General features: G+C 37.5%; 1 protein-coding gene across 10 annotated transcripts in view; it reads left to right on the top strand.

Moving 5' to 3' along the window:
- RGS3 (regulator of G protein signaling 3) overlaps positions 1-18,390 on the top strand; it is a 233,983-nt gene that overhangs the window by 137,897 nt on the left and 77,696 nt on the right. For 9 of the 10 annotated variants that reach the window (XM_007474992.3, XM_007474993.3, XM_007474991.3 and 6 more), the window contains one exon: positions 8,818-8,940. The exons of the other annotated variant lie outside the window; for it this stretch is intronic. In XM_007474992.3, coding sequence (XP_007475054.1) covers positions 8,818-8,940 — 123 coding nt within the window. The remainder of the gene's footprint in view (positions 1-8,817; positions 8,941-18,390) is intronic. 10 annotated transcript variants of the gene reach the window in all.

Below are 18,390 nucleotides of genomic sequence, written 5' to 3'. Positions count from 1 at the left end.
GGAGAAGGGAACATTTTGGCAGATAAGAAGGGGATACTAACATTCAAATGTCATCTGTCTTTGTAATATTTAAGGGTCGTCTCATGGCCCTTCCTTTGAGAGACTTCAAAGCATTGGGTCATGATGCTTGTAGAGATAAATGTGAGTGGGAAGTATAGGTCCTAAGTTTCTCTTATAGTTTCAGTCTCCTAGAGAGGGCAGTCTGCATAGTGGGGGAAACCCCGGAATTTAGAGTTAGAAGACCCAAAGTGGGAGTTTGAATCTCAACTTTGCCATTCAATAGTTATGTGACTCTAAGCAAGATTTTATAAACCACATCTGATTCTCAGTTTTCTCATATGTAAAATGGGCATAGTATTTGCACCATTTACTTCATAGACAATGCATTGTAAACTGAAAACATGACACCTTGGGCTCCTTTGACAATTTGGTGATGTCATCAGCCCCTTCTTAGAATAAAGTTTTTAAATGCATAAAGTTAAATTCATAGAATTACAAAAGAAACCAATTATATTGTAATACAAGTTATAGGCCCCAGGTTAAGAATTTCTCCTTTCACCAAACTTCTAACTTAAAATGAATTTTTGTTTGCTTTGTAGCATATTATGCATATTTTCCAAGTTTGTATGAATCTTGGTTTTTTCTAAATTTCCAAAATAAAAATATTTTCCTTTCAATAAACTACTTTCTTGACCCCCTTAATTAGATATTGATTTCCTTTTGATTTTTAGTGACTAATAAAATATCTCTCACTTGCAAAACTACACAGTAAAATATCTATCATAATAGATATTTTATATAATTATATAGATATAATGATATTATATGCAGTATAATATCATTTTGGCAATTATATGAAAATCAATAAAACATGGTGATTCACTTTGAAGTCTTTTAAATGCCTTTAATTCCATAATTTTGAATGAGATTCCTCCTCAAAAAATTATTGTTAATAATAAGTATCACCCATATTTATGTGTAAAGCCCCCTTTGGGATATCTCCTCCCATTTTGCACTTGAATTGACAGGTTGAGTCATGATGGCAGGTTTTAGAGCCCTTTGAAGAGCTGAGATTTTTCAAATACTTTTGTTTCTAGGTTCCCACTGGTAGACTCCTCATTAAAGTATGTATTAAGATGGTATATCAACACTAGCAGCTATCGAATATCGGCAGAAGTTTGGGTCTGGAATGCATTCTCCTATAGAAATAGTCTGTGGTATTCAGGAGCCAACTTGTGCCAGCTCAAGATTGCAGATGATTGAATTTTCAGTGTCGGCAGCTAGACCTCAGAAATCAGTGTTCAGGACTCAACTTACTATTTTGTTGATTGTCTAGATTAAAGATAGAGATGGAAAAATATTAATAATAGAGATTAAATTTAAAAGTGTGTCATGCCTATATTCCCCCTTCCCCAAGAACTAGTTGTTAAATGTTTACCAATATGCCCTTGCATCAAAGCCATGGGGAAACTGGGTACTGGGTGCAACTATGGTGAGATGTGTAGATAAAATAGGTCTGAGCTAAAGAGTACCTGAGGATCCTGGCCCTGGAAGTTCTTTCTCCCCTTTGGGGGGTCCTCACGACCTTTTGCTTAATGTTTGGTATTGATAATAGTAGAGTCTTTTGTTGCTCAGCTGAGCTGACTCTTGTTATGGAATGGCATCTCTGTTGGGTTGGTCAATGTGCTACTGGGCAAGGGTGCCTCTGTTGCTGCTGATTGTCCCTTTGATATACACATTCAGTTCTGACTCAGTAAACCCTGAGTTGTCAGTTCTTTCAGCTTCACAGTCCAGTAGAAGGCTTTTTTCATCACAACCTTATATTCTTATATATTTCTTGTATGGTCTAGTAGGATAAAATCTAAAACTGCTTAGCTATTAGAACAAAGTTTAGATTTAATTACTAATCTCCATTTGATTCTTAAATATTTCATTGAGAAGAATGACTATGTGTGGAATGATACCATATTTAATTATTTTAGAATTAAAGAATGAATTAATATTTTTATAAACCACTTAGTGTGAATTTATTTTTATATATTTATGGATCTTAAATTAGAATTTTAGTTAAAAAAGAAACAACTTTACTTGTGTGGATGAGAACTAAGAAAAAGGAACAAAATATCAAATTAGAGACTTTAGGTTAAATTTCAATTTGGGGCATCAATATAGATAGATATGAAAATTCCTATGGAAGATTTTTTTCTCTTAAAACTTCTTCTTCTTCTTCTTCTTCTTCTTCTTCTTCTTCTTCTTCTTCTTCTTCTTCTTCTTCTTCTTCTTCTTCTTCTTCTTCTTCTTCTTCTTCTTCTGCTGCTGCTGCTGCTGCTGCTGCTGCTGCTGCTGCTGCTGCTGCTGCTGCTGCTGCTGCTGCATGCACATTGTCCAAGCTTTATTGGGACAAATTGAACAACATAAAATTTTGCAAAGAACCATATCTTCTTATACCTTGTACCAGGGTTTTTGGCCACTGCTTGAACTTGTCTCTAATGATATGTCCAAAATCCTAGATATCTTGTCTTTTAATTTTTTTTCTCCTTAAGTTGTCCAAAAATTTCTCAGGGCTTTGTCTATGCCCCAAACAACTATATTTCCATCAACTTTTATTTTTTATAATTGTTGAGACCTTGGCATTGGCAATCTGTGCCATTTAGTTTCCTGTTCTGAAGTTAAAAACACATGTCTTTTAGTAGACCTGTGGAACAGCTGATTTGACCATTTCTTTTATCAATCTCTTTAAATGCTCAAAAAATTATACTTATCATTTCTTAGACAAAGAAATATGAAGTAATTTTTGTTGGCAGAAGGGTATGATTTTTTATGCGTTTTTGTTCAATAAAGCAATGGCAAAGCAGTTAAGTTTCTATTACATATGAGGCTCTTGTTTAGACATGGGAGATAGAAAGACAAAAGCATAATAATTCCCATCCATCCAGAGTTTATTTTGTAATGGGGAGAAGTATAGAGTTGTAGACAAAATACATACAAGAGAACAGCCCTGGTGAGGAAAGGCCACATGTATAGATAGCACTGGAGTTGAGTTTTGAAGGAAACCAAGGATTCCAAGAATAAGAAATAGAGAATTCATTGCAGGTATGAGGGATGGTTAGTGCAAAGACACAGAGATGGAATAAAGGAGTGAGAAAATCAGGAAGGTCAACTTGGTTTCACTTGAGAGTACAGGGAAAAAGTTGTGAATAGCTTTAATTATCAGACAGAGGAAATCCTAGAGGAAACAGCGACTACTGGAATTTATTAAATTGGGAGCAGGGGATTGTATGAAATAGAATTATACTTTTGTGAAATCTCTTTGGAGAATAGATGGGAATAGAAGACTGAATGCAGGAATGTTAAATAGGAGACCATTGTAGTAGTCCAAGTGAGAGGTGCTAAAGGTGGGAACCACAGTGGTTGTTATTTGAATTGAAAGAAGGAAGATCTATGTGAATGTGACACTTTCTTTGGAACTAATTCCCTAATACTCTCTCTCACTGGTGAGCCAGCTCCTCAAAGGGCGGCTTCTTTTCCCTTTTTAGATTCTAGGTATATTATCTGGGGTTTCTAGTATTGTTGCTCATAAGCCTCCTCCTGTGCGCCGCCTTATTGATTATCAGCTAGTAGCTCCAGTTTGCTCAAAGGAAAGGATATTTGCTTAGTAGAGCAGGAACAATAGTTACTCATCCTCAAAGTTTGGGACATAATTTCCCTCTGTACACACAAAGAAGGCCCTGGGAAGAGTGGGCTCAGTCTTAGAGTACAGAAGTAGTGAGGCATATGTGTAGAAACACAGCATGATCAAAGGGTAAATTCACACTTCGTCACCAGAAGTCCTTTTCCTCCTTCATGTAGCCTTCAAGTTGCCCATAGAGATAATTCTTTGCCAATTTCCAAGGACTGGTGCCTTGGCAGGGTATAACTGTCTGAAGATTGCTACTTGGTCACTTCCCAACCACTTTGGCTATTTCCACCACCTCTATTAGACTGCTACCTGACCTAAGCATCTCCCAAACTGTGACATGATTATCCAGGAGTTGGGAGATAAGAGAAAAGGAAAGAAACCATTTCTTTCCTCCAAACAATTCTGTTTTAGGAACACTGGCATGACTATGACCTGGTTTACTGTTTTAAACATAGATTCAGAGGTGTGCTTGATTCTTTAATCAATCACAAGATATTTCTTGTTTCCTGTCATTTATTTTTACCCAATGATCAAAGAACTTCATTCCCCTGAAACTGATCGAGAAGTTTTTCACTGCTGGTTTAGACTTTTGTTGTTTGATTAATTTGGTCATCCAATTTGGCCTTCTGTGATTACATTAATTTGAGTGGGAATTTCTACTCTCACAAATGTTGTGGAGGTTAGACATGGCAGATTTGGAGACTGATTAGATTATATAGAGTAAGGGAAAATGAGGAGTCAAAGATGACACCAAGGTTGCAAGATTTTCCAAAATAAGGATGTTCAGAAGATGAGTTGCTTTTGGGAGGAAAAAGAATTCTCTTTTTTTTTTTTTGACATGTTGAGTTTGAGACCATGCATGACTGGCGTGCAGAAGAGTAGATCTGAATATTTAAATCTGTGAGTCATCAGCATGGAGATGATAAATAAACCCATGGAAACTATTGAAGTCACCAAGGGATAAAAGTGTAAGAAAAAATAAAGAGGTCCTACAACAGAGCCTTGGAATATATTCAGAGTTATGGGATGTGATCTAGCAAAGGAGATTGAGGAATAGTCTTAACAGGTTATAGGAGAACTAGGAGAGAAAGCAGGTCAAATCCCTTTTCCATTTAACAACCACTCATTTCTCATTTGGCTACACCTGACACTGGGACTTCTCCAAGTTCTCCACCAAATCCTAGGAAGCTCTCTCAACTGCTCCCTCTTACCCCAATTTTGAGCTTTCTTTTGTTTGTTATCTTTCCCAATTAGATTGTAAGCTCCTTGAGGGCAGGGACTGTCTTATTTTTTCCTATTTACATCCCCAGCATTTAGCACAAGGCCTGGCACATAATAGGTTCTTAATAGATGTTTATTTATTGACTTACTAACTGAATACTTGAAGACAACTTTCATGTTCTCAAACAAGTCTTTTCTCTAGGCTAAACAACTTCAGTTCCTTCAACTGACTCTTATATGATTTGGATATCATATATATGATAAGGCCATCTAAATTGCTGTCTTCTCAAGCCTTGTCAGTGCCCTTCCTAAAATGTGGCACCCTGACCTGAACACTATTCCAGATATGGTCTTACCAGGGCCTAGCACAAAGGAATTATTGTTTCCTTATTTCTGGAAGCTATGCATCTATACCCAAGATCCCATTAGCTTTTTTTTGAATATCACATTTTATTACTGAATTATTTTTGTCACCCACTAAAACCCTCAGATCTTTTAGGGAGATAGTTATCCATACTTTTTCTACCCTATATTTGTGAAATTGATGTTTTTAGTAATGTTTCATTACATTCACATATGTGCTCAGATTTTTCTCAATCATTGAGCATATAGTTTGTTTTCATTTTTCAATAAGGACAAAACTATTATGAATACTTTTTGTATAGATGGGTCTTCTTGGAATATAATATTAGCATTGTATCCAAGAAGTGAATAATTTAATAACTTTCCTAACACAATTTCAAATTGTTTTCCAGATGAGTCGAGTTGATTCTTAGCTATACTAGCAGTAAAGCAGCCTATTTGTCTTTCCATACCCCTTCTAATAAGGGATTTTATCATCTTTTCCCATATTTGTTCATTGGATGATTGTGAGGTGGTTCTAATTTGAATTTTTATTAGTGATTTTGAACAATTTCCCAAATGTTATTAAATAGTTTGTATTTCTTCTTTTGAGAACATTTTGTTTATAGCTTATGATTTGGTCAAGATTATTTGTTTATCAAAACCGATATAACAATGAAATGTATTATACTGGACCTCTCTTGAATTAGGGTCATTTCCTTAATTCAATTAATGTTCCAGGTTTGACTCTTTTTTTTAATTAAAAAACAAACAAACAAACCCTTCCATCTTAGAATCAATACTATGTATTGGTTCCAAGGCAAAAGAGTGATAAGAGCTAGACAGTGAGGGTTAAGTAACTTGCCCAGGGTAACATAGCTAGGAAGTGTGTGAAGCCAAATTTGAACCCAGCACTGCCCATCTCTGGGCCTGACTTTCAGTCTACTGAGCCACCTAGCTGTGCACCCCACTCCCAGACCCTGTTTAACTTTAGCATATGAAATAACACTTAGGGGCAGTGGACCTGGAAGGTAGGGTCTTTAAATGGTCAGGAGGATCCCACATTAACACATAGCTGAGCAATCCTAGTTAAGTTTCCCTGAATTAGTAGTTCACATTTCAAATATTTGAAGATCCATCTTGGACGAGAGGATGGATAAACTCTCCAGGCTTCGCACTGAGATTTGAGGAAAGATATATTATTCTTATTGTGAGAGACCAGTGGAAATTTATCTAGCACCCCTTAAAAAAGGAATTGTGGTGCTAGAGGGCATTTGTGCATGAAACTATCAACAGCCCATCAGGCATCTCTGCACTTGCTCTTAAGCCTATTAGATCTTAATTGATTTTTCTTTTAGATGATTTGAACTTCTGCTACCTTCAGAGTCTAATCTGTAAGGAGCATGAGCACTACCCAGTAAATGATGCTACCCTCTCAACTTTTAGAAACCCTAGTGAATTTTGAAGAGTTGCATGAAATCCTGGCAGGCAATTTTCTAAGATGGGAACATCAGCTCCCAAGACAGAAATTGGGGAGGTTAGGTGTTAGGTTACATCCAGTCATCAGAGGATACCATGGAAGGCAAGAAGGATCCTGTCCTCTTCTGTGGTGCCCAACCCTCTTCATTGGGATCTACACTGTAGATTTCAAAAGCTTTGCCTCCCAGTCAGTTGCCACGAGATCCCTTTTTGTAATTGGTGAGGGTATCACAATTGATATTAGGAGCTTAACTGCATTCTGCTAGGGAAGCCTTGCTCTAGAAGAAGCTTGAGATACACAGTTCCTTGAGTTTGGATGGAGAGGTTTTCTTTTTGCTTTAAAAAAGAAACAACTATTATTTAGAATATGATTTTTTATGGGAAGTGAAATGGTACATTTGGAAAGATTAAAACTGAGAGTTATCTTCTAATGGATTAGATTACTCAAGACTTTGGTACTGAACCAACTCAGATCTCTTTTTTGAAGCATCTTCTGTTTATTTTGGACTCAAAATGGCAGGGCTTGAGAAGATGTCAAGATGTCCCCTAGACTTTCTTGTCATCTCCACTCCAATGGAGTCTTTTAGCCTAACTTTTCATCATGTTATTAATATAATAAATGCTTGAGGACCTGGGATCATATCCCGTCTCTGCTACTTGTTGTCTGTGTGACTTTGGGTAAGTCTCTTAACTGCTCTGGGCCTCAGTTTCCTCACCTGTAAAGTGAAGAGATTGGACTAGAGTTCATCTTAGGCCCCTTTCAGCTCTGAATCTATGATTATGTAATCATGGCCTTATAATGCTGACTTGATATTCAAGCTTTATAGGGGAAAGACATTTGTGATCTCTGCCAGTGTCTGTGACTCTGACACTGATTCTTCCACAGATTTTAAAGGCCTTTCTTTGCAACATCACATGAATGTCTCCAGGAGTCCTGGGGCTAAATTAGCCCTTGGACATCTAGATTTCATGTTTTGTCCAAAGTTCCATCAATCATTCACCATATATTGAGTAGCCATTCTGTGCTTAGCATTGTGCCCTGAGAAACACAAAGACTTTTATAACTTGTGAAAAGTGTTGTAATAATATCGGTGTTAAATATCAACTTAATAACAATATGTAGGTGACACAAGGTAAACAATAGCCTTACTTGAATAGAGCTTTACAGTTTATAAAATATTTTCATATGTTTTTTAAAACAGTTCTTACCTTCTGACTTGGAATTGATATTAAGTATTGAGACAGAAGAATGGTAAGGGGTAGGCAACTAGGGTTAGGTGCCGCGCACAGGGTCACACTGCTAGAAAAATCTGAGGCCAAATTTGAACCCAGGTCCTCTTGATTCTAGACCTGACACTCTATCCATTGTGCTACCTAGCTGTCCCCTTTCATATAGTTCTCATCTGTTCCTTACTGCAACCTATGAGTTAGATTATTAGATTATCCAATAGAACTCTTAGATAATCTAATAATTTATTAGAGTTTTATGGGTGAGGAAATGGAGAGCTGGAGAGGTTCAGTGATTTGCCTAAAGTCACACAGAGAGTAGTTGGGGGAAGTGAGACTAGAATGCTGGTTTTCTGTTCCCCAGTCCTGGACTTTCCACTGAGCAGGCTTCCAGAGCAGATACGTACGTAGGCAATGAATGCCCTTGGAGTTCAGAACCAAGAGAGCTCACTAGTGGGCTGGGGTGGGGCTAGCCTTCCATGACACTGGTACAAAATACCCTGGCACTTTTTCCTTCTTCAGATTTTGCTCCAGCAGCCTTCTCCATTGTGCTGCCTGTCACATGGTATGACCTCACTGACATTTGCTCTCTACCTCATTACACTGCTTTACTCTCTGGGGAACTGAAAAGCCCTCACACTCTTCTTCCCTCCCCCAGCCTTTCCTGGGGGGCTTGCCAGCTGGCCGCTGAACCAGTGAGCTTCCCGACTACCTCTCCCGGGCCTCTGTGTCAACCAAGATTAATGTGCATTTGTGGCTTTTAACAGACACTTGCTGCTCTCAGAGATGGGTGCAGGGTCTAGAATGCTTAGAACCAAATAGCAACGGGGCACTGGTGATGATCTCCTTTCTGTTTTCCCTGACGTCAGAAGGCGGAGTGCTTATTAACTTTGGAAGCATACTCACAAGAACAGAAGAAGAGGGTGTGTTGGTGCCTGTCCGAGAACATCTCCAAGCAGCCACAGCAGGCGGCAGCTGCATCAGAGAGCAAGGTAAGGATGCCTGACTGCACTTTGGCTCCGCTCTTTTACCTTTCACAGGGCAGTGCTACGATCTTGGTCACGGACTGGTAAGTACTTGATCTCAGTGTGGAGCCTTCTGAAACCAGGGCTTTGACGTGGTGGGAGAAATGAATCTCCGAGTCTTTGGGATTTCTTTACATCTGCCAAACCAGTCTCTGGCATAGATGCTTTTGTTGTTTTTTTCCCTTAAGTATTTTATTGGGCAGATGAAGTGGCTTTAGCTAGGCTTGCACAAGAAGTTTGCACTGCTTCCTAGTGGACCCGAGGTAGCAGGGGCAGTGTAGACATGGTAGGACAATTCTCTATCATTGATAGATTACTGGGGCAAAGTTTAAACTTGGCTGGGCTGATTCCCTCTGATCTCCACTCCCCCCACCCAAAGCATCCATTTTCTCTCTGCCATCAGTTACTGCATACTCATTCATTCAACAAATATTTATGAGGATCCTCAGAGAGGTATATTTTAATATGTAATATTAATCTAAGCCAAATGTAATTTGGAGAATAAATCTGTGGCAAAATAAATCACATGATGTGGGTCAAAGAGAAGCAGGAAAAAATGTGAGGATTAATGGTTTTTTTGGATTATCCTGGTTCATTTGATGATATGGATAATTACAATTGCATAGTAGATCAGATTTTTCTAGGGCGTTTGACTCAGAAAGGGTAGGGTGCTGGGTTAAAGCTTGGGCACCATAGGGGATGTTAACCTTGAAATACATAGCCCCTAGCCAAGTCTGTAGAATAGTGCTCTTTGTCCAAGGAGTGATGAGTCTCTCTTTCTGTCTCCTCTCAAGAGTAATATAGCGCTCCTCTTTCTGTCTATCTGACAGTATTTTACAATGTTACCTTTTTGGTATCAGGGTTTGAAGCCTTAAAAGAATGAGTCTCTATTGTAGGGAGTTTATGCAACAGCTAGTGGGCAGTGACGGGTCTTTTTTTTTCCTTTTTAACAGAAGTCTTCTGTGACAAGTTATCAGTCAGTGTAGGAAGCCAGAACCCTTAATTTCTTTTTTTTTTTCAGAGCCCTTATTTTCTAATATAGTTTATAATTCAAATTTCCCCACCAATCCTGGATTGTTCTTTTTTTATTGTTGTTTGGCCTATGACTATAAGAGGATTATTTTTTTCAGGCTGGAGAGAAAAAATTATCTTAACTGACATAACTCAAAGATCAGAGAACAACTTTCTCCTCCCTTCTCCTAAATCAGCCTGTTCTCATCTCTTTCAAAATGCAGTTACTAATTTTTAACTCACACTGAAGCTAGGAAGGCAAATGGACAGCAGAATTCAATTGTGTGAAGTATGAGACAAGATGGGCAAAAGCAGCTCCCTCTTCCCAGCTCCTCATCAACTTCTGTTGCCCCATTTCTAACAGACTGACCTCCTCGCCCCATTCTGAGCTGTTAGGTGCATATGGGAACAGACTTGTGGTAAGCGAAATGGGGGTATGATGAGAAGAATGTGGATGCTTGGCAGGAGGCCTTGCCTGGAAAATGACTATGGCTAGAGCTAGGAGGGTGGTAGAAAGAGATATTCTTGAACTTTGAGAGTTTCTGGTATAAAATGATAAAATCATAAAAACATTGGAAGGAGATCACGGTTCGGGTGTGACCTTAGGTGAGCCACTCCGTTTCTCTGGTCTTAGTTTCTCCATATATAACTTGAAGAAGTTGAATTAGGCAATTTGTAAGGCCCCTTCCAGTTCTAACAGTTTATGATTCTGTGCAATGTCTCTCCCACTTCAGCTGGCTCAGTTTCTTTCAGTGCAGGAATCCTTCCTACATCATCCCTGATAGGTGGCCAGAAACAACTACTTTAATACCTATAAAGGATTAGGACCTTACTGACTCGAATGATAGATATCCTGCCTATTTTGTTTGGAGGTAGTAGCTCTCTTTGTTAGTAAGTTCTTCACTGCATTGAAATCCATTTACCTGTAAAATCTGCCCATTGGTCCTAGTTCCTCCCTTTGGAGCCTTAGAGGATAGGTCTGTCTCTTCTACTCGATGGCCCATCAGATATTGAATGACGGTTATCATAGGGGGCCGGAAGGTGGTCGATGGAGAGTCAGGCTTGGAATTGGGAGGACCTGAATTCAAATCTGGCTCCAGATACTTCCTAGCTGTGTGATCCTGGGCAAGTCCCTTAATCCCCGTGCTTAGCCCATAATGCTCTATTGTTGTAGAACTGATACTTAGTATTGATTCTAAGACAGAAGTTAAGGGTTAAAAAATAAAAAGACATATTGATGGGAGATACGTGAGGAACAGAGAGAAGGCCACTTTGGCTGGATTATGCATTTCAGCATAGGGAATATATGTAATGAAGCTGTAAAAATGGGTTGGGTCAGGTTGTAAAGAACTTGTAAGAGTCAAATAGAGAAATTGATATTTTATCCAGGAGGCAATAAATAGCCATTGGAGTTCTTGAGTAAAAGAGTGACATGTTGGATCTTAAGGAAAATCGCTTTGGTAGCTTTGTAGATAGAGGATGTTTGGAGTGGGGAGAGAGAAGGCACAGAAATCAAGTATGAAGGCCTAAGTTAAGGCGATGTCTCTGTGAGTAAAGAGAAAGGAGTGTATATGAGAAATGTTACAGAAATAGAAGTGTTAAGGGTTGGCAAATGATTGGACATTTGGGGTAAGGATAACATTGAGATTACAATTATGGGAGCCTGGAAGAATGGCGGGGCCTTAAGCAGAAACTAGGAATTTGGTACAGAAGTGGGTTTGAGGGAATAGAAAATTAGTTCTGTTTTGGAACTGACTATTGAGTTTGAGATAAACCTAATTTGAAATGCTGAATAGTTAATGGTATGAAACTGGAACATAGGAAATAGACAAGGGACTAGATAGATACATCTTTGAAGCATCTGCACAAAGATGATAGGTAGGTGTCGGAATAGATGGAATGCCAGGCCTGGAGTCAGGAAGACTCATCTTCCTGAATTCAAATCTAGCCTCAGACTGTTGCTAGCCGTGTGACCCTGGACAAGTCACGTAATCTGTTGGTTTCACCTTTCTCATTTGTAAAAAGAGCTGGAGAAGGAAATGGCAAACCTCACCAGTATCTTTGCCAAGAAAATCCCAAACAGAGGTGCAAAGAATTGGACAGTACTGAAACAACTAAACAACAAACCTTCAGAAGCGTATTAAATCAATGAGAGAATGTAGAGAGATAGGAGGGTCTTATAGAGAGCTTTGGGGGACACCTATGGTTAGAGGGGATGCCATGGGTGATGAACCAGCAAAGGAGAATAAGGAACCACCATATTGATAGGAGTATCAGGAAAAAGTAATATCACAACAACCTAGAGAAGAGAGCATAACCAGGAGGGTGATCAACAGTGTTAGTTGTAGCAGAGGTCAATAAAGAGGAGAGGAGTAGGGAAAGACCATCAGATTTGGCAATTAAAAGATTATTGGTAACTTTGAGGATAGCAATTTCAACTGAGTGATTGGCAGAAGTCAAATTGTAAAGGGGTGATGAGAGGAAGTGAAATAGAGGGGACAGCTTTTTCTAGGAGTTTAAATGAGAAAGGGAGGGATGATAGGGATTCTAGCTTGAAGAGATGATAGGTCTAATGCAAGTTCTCTAAATATGGCAATCATTTGGGCATATTTGAAGACAGGAGGAAATGAACCATGTAGATAGGGAGAGTTTGAAGATGGGGGTTGGGAGAGTGATTGAGTTTGTGGTCTGGTGGAGAAGAGAGGGAGGGAATAGGATGAAGGTCATTAGTAGAGGGATTGGTTTTAAGGAGGAGTACTGTTTAATTGTTAGACTGGAGGAAAGAACAAGTGATAATGTCAGGGTTTTGAGAGATGAGGAGGAGGAGGAAAGAGGAAGTTCAAGCTAATGGTCTCAATTTCCTAAGTAAAATTAAGTCAGGGTCCTTAGCTGACAGGGTTAGAGGAAAAGAAAAAGCATGATAGATTTGAGAAGAGATTTAGAATTGCTTCTATAGGAAGAGGATATAGAATTTGGGAGGAATACAAAAGGTTACCATAGGAATTCCAAAGATCACTGTGGAAGGAATGGACAAAGTTGGAGTGGGACAAGGAAGAGGAAGAGTTGAAGAAGAAGGGAATGAATGAATAGGAGATGGAGGTTGGGGGTTATTTATTCCTAGGTAGCTGGTGATTTACACCAGGATAGGAAGATTAACAAATCATGGAAATTTGCTAGTTATTAGGATAGTAGCTGTGGTAGATGAATTAGAACACTTAGGCTTGAGAGTTCTGCCATAAGCTCTTGGTGGTTCCCCCCTTTCCTCCTCCCTCCCCCCATCATCCTTCTTTTTCTTTTTGTGACTCAACTTTAATATTTGAAACTGGACAAGATGATTGTTCAAGAAAGCAGTAGAACTCAGCTCTATCTTGTTGCCAAACCACTTGATTACCAAACAACTCAACCCTGTTTTAGATTAGCAGTCATTGTGATCCAGAATCTCCAAAAGAACAAAAATGAAAGGCTTCAGGTGAGAAGAGAAAAGCTTCCTGGTAAGTATTCTTTAAAGATCAAAAATAAAAGTGAACTACATCAGCTAAGTTAAAACAAACCAACCAACAGCCAACCCCCAAACCAAAAACCTCCTACCATGCTAAGAAGAGAGAAAAGCTCCCTTAGTTTGAAGGGGTTGGGTGGGGAAGCCTTTGGGTAGTCTGCCACATGATTTTAGAGATTAAAAAAAGAGAGAGGGGTGTGTGTGTGTGTGTGTGTGTGTGTGTGTGTGTGTGTGTGTGTGTGTGTGTGTGTGTGTGTGTGTGTAAAAGGACCTTAATGTAGTGAGAAAAAATAAAAAGTCCTGACTCCTCTCCTCCCTTGTCTTCATGGAAAAAGACCTCAACTAGATTATTCTACTAAAGGAAGGCAACCTTGGATTTAATTGAAGATTATAGAAGAGACCTCTCTTTCCTCTTTCTCCTCATCTAAAAGGCTTCAACTATAGGCTTATCACAAGAGAGGGAAACTTTAGTTTCCTAGTAAAGGAGAAGACATGTTGAAATCCTACCCTGAAGAAAGGGTCTGGCCTAAGAAAGACCTCTGGAGCAAAGGAAAAATCCTCAGCAACAAAAATAGGCAAACAAAAAATAATGAAAGATTTTTATGATGCCAGAGATGAATAAGACACAAACCCAAAAGAGAGTAACTCTGAAACATATAATCAAAACCTCAAAGTAAAAGGGGGAGAAAAAAAAAAAGCTTTCCTACAAGAAAATTTAGAATTTTTTGAAGAAATGATACAAGAATTAATTTTTTAAGTCTATTTAATTATTTTAGAATATTTTACCATGGTTACATGATTCATGTTCTTTCCCTTCCCTCCTCCCAACCCCCTCTCATAGCCAATGAGCAATTCCACTGGGTTTTACATGTGTCATTGATGATATAAGAATTTAAAAAAAGATCATAGAAGAAATGAAGTATAGAGAAATGACTTGGAAAAAGGATCAACTTAAAAGATGAGGTACAAAACCTTATCCTAGTGACAAACTCCTTAAAAATCAGAATTGGCCAAATAGAAATAAGTGATTCCAGGAAACAAGAATTCTTAAAAAGAGAATAAACAGAATCACAAAATGGAGGAAAATTTTAGGTATTTCATATAAAATAAAATGGACCTAGAAAAATAAATCAGGGAGAAATTGATTACTTAAGAATCACAGGACCCCCCAAAAAACTTCTTTTGAGTTCATATTTTAAGAAATCACTAAAGAGAGTTCATAGGCATATTAGAAAAAGAGGGCAATGTGAAATAGAGAGAGAAACCATTAACAATCTTCTAAAAGAAACATCAAAATGAAAATTCTCAGAAATTTCATTGTCAAAATTCAGAGTTTCAGATGAAAGAAAAAAATACTGCAAATAACCAGAAAGAATTCAAATCTTGAAGGACCACAACGGAAATTGCATAAGATTTTGCAGGTATTCCTGGTAAAGAAGTAGAGGATGTTGAATGAGGGATTCTAAAAGGCAAAAAAGACAAGAGTCTACTATCAAGAATAACTTCAACATTCAGTGAAAAAGAGGATTTTCCAATACTCCTGATGAAAAAAACTGGAGCAGAAAAGGAACATATCAAAATACAAATATAGGAGTCAAGAGAAAAATAAAAAGACAATACAAATAATCAGAAATGATTATAAATATAAACATGAACTATTTACATTCTAATTTAGGGGATTTTAAATGGGTTCTTTCAGAATCCTGATGTGATAGGGATCATAGATAGTCAATTGAGTCTGAAGAGTTATAAATTTATTTATGATTTGAAGATTCTGTGAGAAAAAATAAAAGGAGAGAAGGATACATTAGAGGAAATGGGGGAAAAGACAGAGAAATTTGTTAACACATATAATAATAGAGTAACACAAATAAAGTTATATATAAACATGGAAGGAGTAAGGGGCAACAGGTATCAGTTGAACTTTACTTTCCTACAAACAGGTCAAACCAGGACAAAACATGCACACAGAGTTTAGTTTAGAAATATGTACAGCTCAACAGGGCTATGGAGAATGCAGATAGGAACAAAAAGAGGGAAAAGAAGAGTAGAAGAGAAAGAATAGATTCAGGGAGAGAATAGCCAGAAAAACAAAATAAACCCTAAATCCAGAGAGAAGATAATAAAGAGAAGGTTTGAATGGGGGAAAGGGTAGTAACATGACATAAATAAAGAGCAAGTAATACTGAGAAGAAAACTTGTGAGCTAATAATATAGAAGGAAACAATTAGCTATCATAACTATGAATAAAAATCAATGACAGACTGTATGCAAGAAATACATTTGAAACAAAGACACAGTTTAAAATAAGAGATATGATCAAAATCTATTAATCCTCAGCTAAACACAAAAAAGCAGAGGAGTAATTATGATTTCAGACAAGGCAATGGCAAACATAAACTTAATTAAAAGAGATACTTTTTTCTGAAAGGTAATATAGGCAATGAATTGATACCTACCATGTATGTTCCAAATTGGCATAGCTTTTAAATGCTTAAGGAAAAGCCAAATAAATTAGTTAGAGAATTAAATAGTAAACTATAATGGTAGGAGACAATATACAGAAACTTTGGGGATGAAAAGGCAGTCAGAAAAATGTATATATATCTTGATAATTTTATTTAAAAAAGAAGGGACAGATTAGTGAATTGAGACTATAATCACATATGTTAGGAAATTAACACATGTTTAAAACCTCAGAATAGAAATCTTGAAAATCAAAGAAGAGATTAACAAAATTTAAAAGAAAAATATTGAATTTATAGATAAAACCAGGAGTTACTCTCCCCAATAAAATTGATAAATCATTAAAAAACTTCATTAGAAAGAGGAAAACCAAACTCCCAGAATCAAAAATAAAGAGAATTCACAACAAATGAAGAAGAAATAAAAGATATTATTAGAAACTATTTTGCCCAAATATGTGTGAATAAAACCAACAACTTTAACTGAAATAATGAATATTTTCAAAAATATAATATATATTAACTACACAAAATAGAACTTTTAACCCAGTTTCAGAGGAAGAAAATGAGCAAGCTGCAAATGAACTTCTAAAGAAAAGAATTGTAAGACCAGATGGATTCATGAGTGAATTACATCAGACATTCAAAGAACAGCTAATTTCAATTAATTATATATACTGCAAAAAGAAAAAAAAAGATACTATCAAATTCTTTTTAGACACAGATACAATCTTGTTAACATGAACCAGGGACAATCAAAACAGAAAAAAACTACCCATATCCTGAATGAACAGACATGTAAAAATTTAAATAAAATATTAACAAAGAGGCTAAAACAACACATTGCAAAAACCATACACAATGACCAGGTTAGATTTATACCAGGAATGCAGAACTGGTTTAATATTATGAAAAATTTAACTATATTAGTAATAAAATCAACAAAAGTCATATGACTATCAATAGATAAAGAAATCGCTTTAATAAAATTGAGCTTCAATGTTTTCTGGTCTGTCTTGCTGGACCATGGAATAATCATTTCCATTTTCCAGATTTTGAATGATGTGTGTTTGGGGGTTTGAATGAAGCTTCTGGATGTGTTAAACTGGCCACTTGCATTTTGCTGACTTTAGGAAACCCTCTGTTGCACCTTTTCTTATTCAACTTGATGCTGTTATGTGCTGCTTTGCCAAATACTAAGCCTACCAGGCCAAATAACAAATGTGATTGGGAGTGAACTCACAGCCATTTACAGCTGTTTGAAGATGCTCTGTGCAGGCATTTGTTTCCCAGGTTGACCCAATAAAGGAGAGAGTTTGAGGAGTAGATAAGTATAGGCTGGGGTGGGAGATTAGGAGCTTTCTGTTTTACAACAAAGAAATGATCTCTCCAATTTAATCCTGCTTGGGAAAACTGATTTTTGAATTACCTTTAAAGTTAAATATTTACCAATCTAACATCAAGGATGGATAGGTGTTCAGGGGGAAGATGCCACAGAATCATAATCAAAAGGAGTCAGTGAGATTCATGGAAAGAGCAGTGCAATCAGGGTTCTAATCACAACTTTCCATATCATAAACAGTGTGACTTTGGGTAGGCCACTTCCCTTAGCTTTAGTTTCCTCATCTTTAAGAAGGGATTGAATTAGATGGTCTCAGAGTTCTCTTCTAAATTTAAGATACCAGTAATGATTCTAAAATTAGAGTTAATAGGGTCTCCATAAATGTTTGGAGGCATTGCTTCAGAGTTTTAACAAATTGGCAATAAAATATACTGCCCTTTGGCAATGCTTAAAATGATTGATTTGATGAAGTGACCAAGCACATTATCTAGGGAGGCTACAAGACAGGAAGGCCAAGAGGGAAGCTCTATGTAAGGTTATTGTGCCCTGCCTGTTTTCCGATGGCTATAGGGTATCCTTCTTGCAATAGATTTTTATGCTGCTGTGATATGGGGGCCCCAGTTATGGCAACAGGTGTTCCTGGTTGTGGTGGAACAATTAGGTAGCTCTGGGACTCTTCCCTCAAGAGGCTTAATTCCTTTCCTCACCTTCCTACTTAGTACTTTGTTAAGGAGTTGAGTCTGCTTGATAGTTTGGAAGAAATTTTGTTTTTTTCTTCTTACTTGCATTTTTAATTCTGTTCCTATAGCCCTTTCTCTTCGTAGCTTTCTCCTTACTCCTCTAGACTCTGACAGTCCCTTTACCTTCTTCTAGGGAAATGACTTTTCTTTCTCTTCCCTTTCATAATTTTGATAAAACTCCCATATGTTCATGATGCTGTGGTCAATTTTTTTGAGAACAGAGGCATCAAACCTGTAGCCCCTCATCTCCCTGAGGGTGGCCCAAACCAGACTAAAATGTAGTTCCTGTCTGATTTTTTTTTTAACCCTTACCTTCCGTCTTGGAGTCAATACTGTGTATTGGCTCCAAGGCAGAAGAGTGGT

The sequence above is a fragment of the Monodelphis domestica genome, chromosome 1, assembly GCF_027887165.1.
Source record: "Monodelphis domestica isolate mMonDom1 chromosome 1, mMonDom1.pri, whole genome shotgun sequence".
Lineage (NCBI taxonomy): Eukaryota > Metazoa > Chordata > Mammalia > Didelphimorphia > Didelphidae > Monodelphis > Monodelphis domestica.
This window is presented reverse-complemented; position numbering and strand designations above follow the sequence as displayed.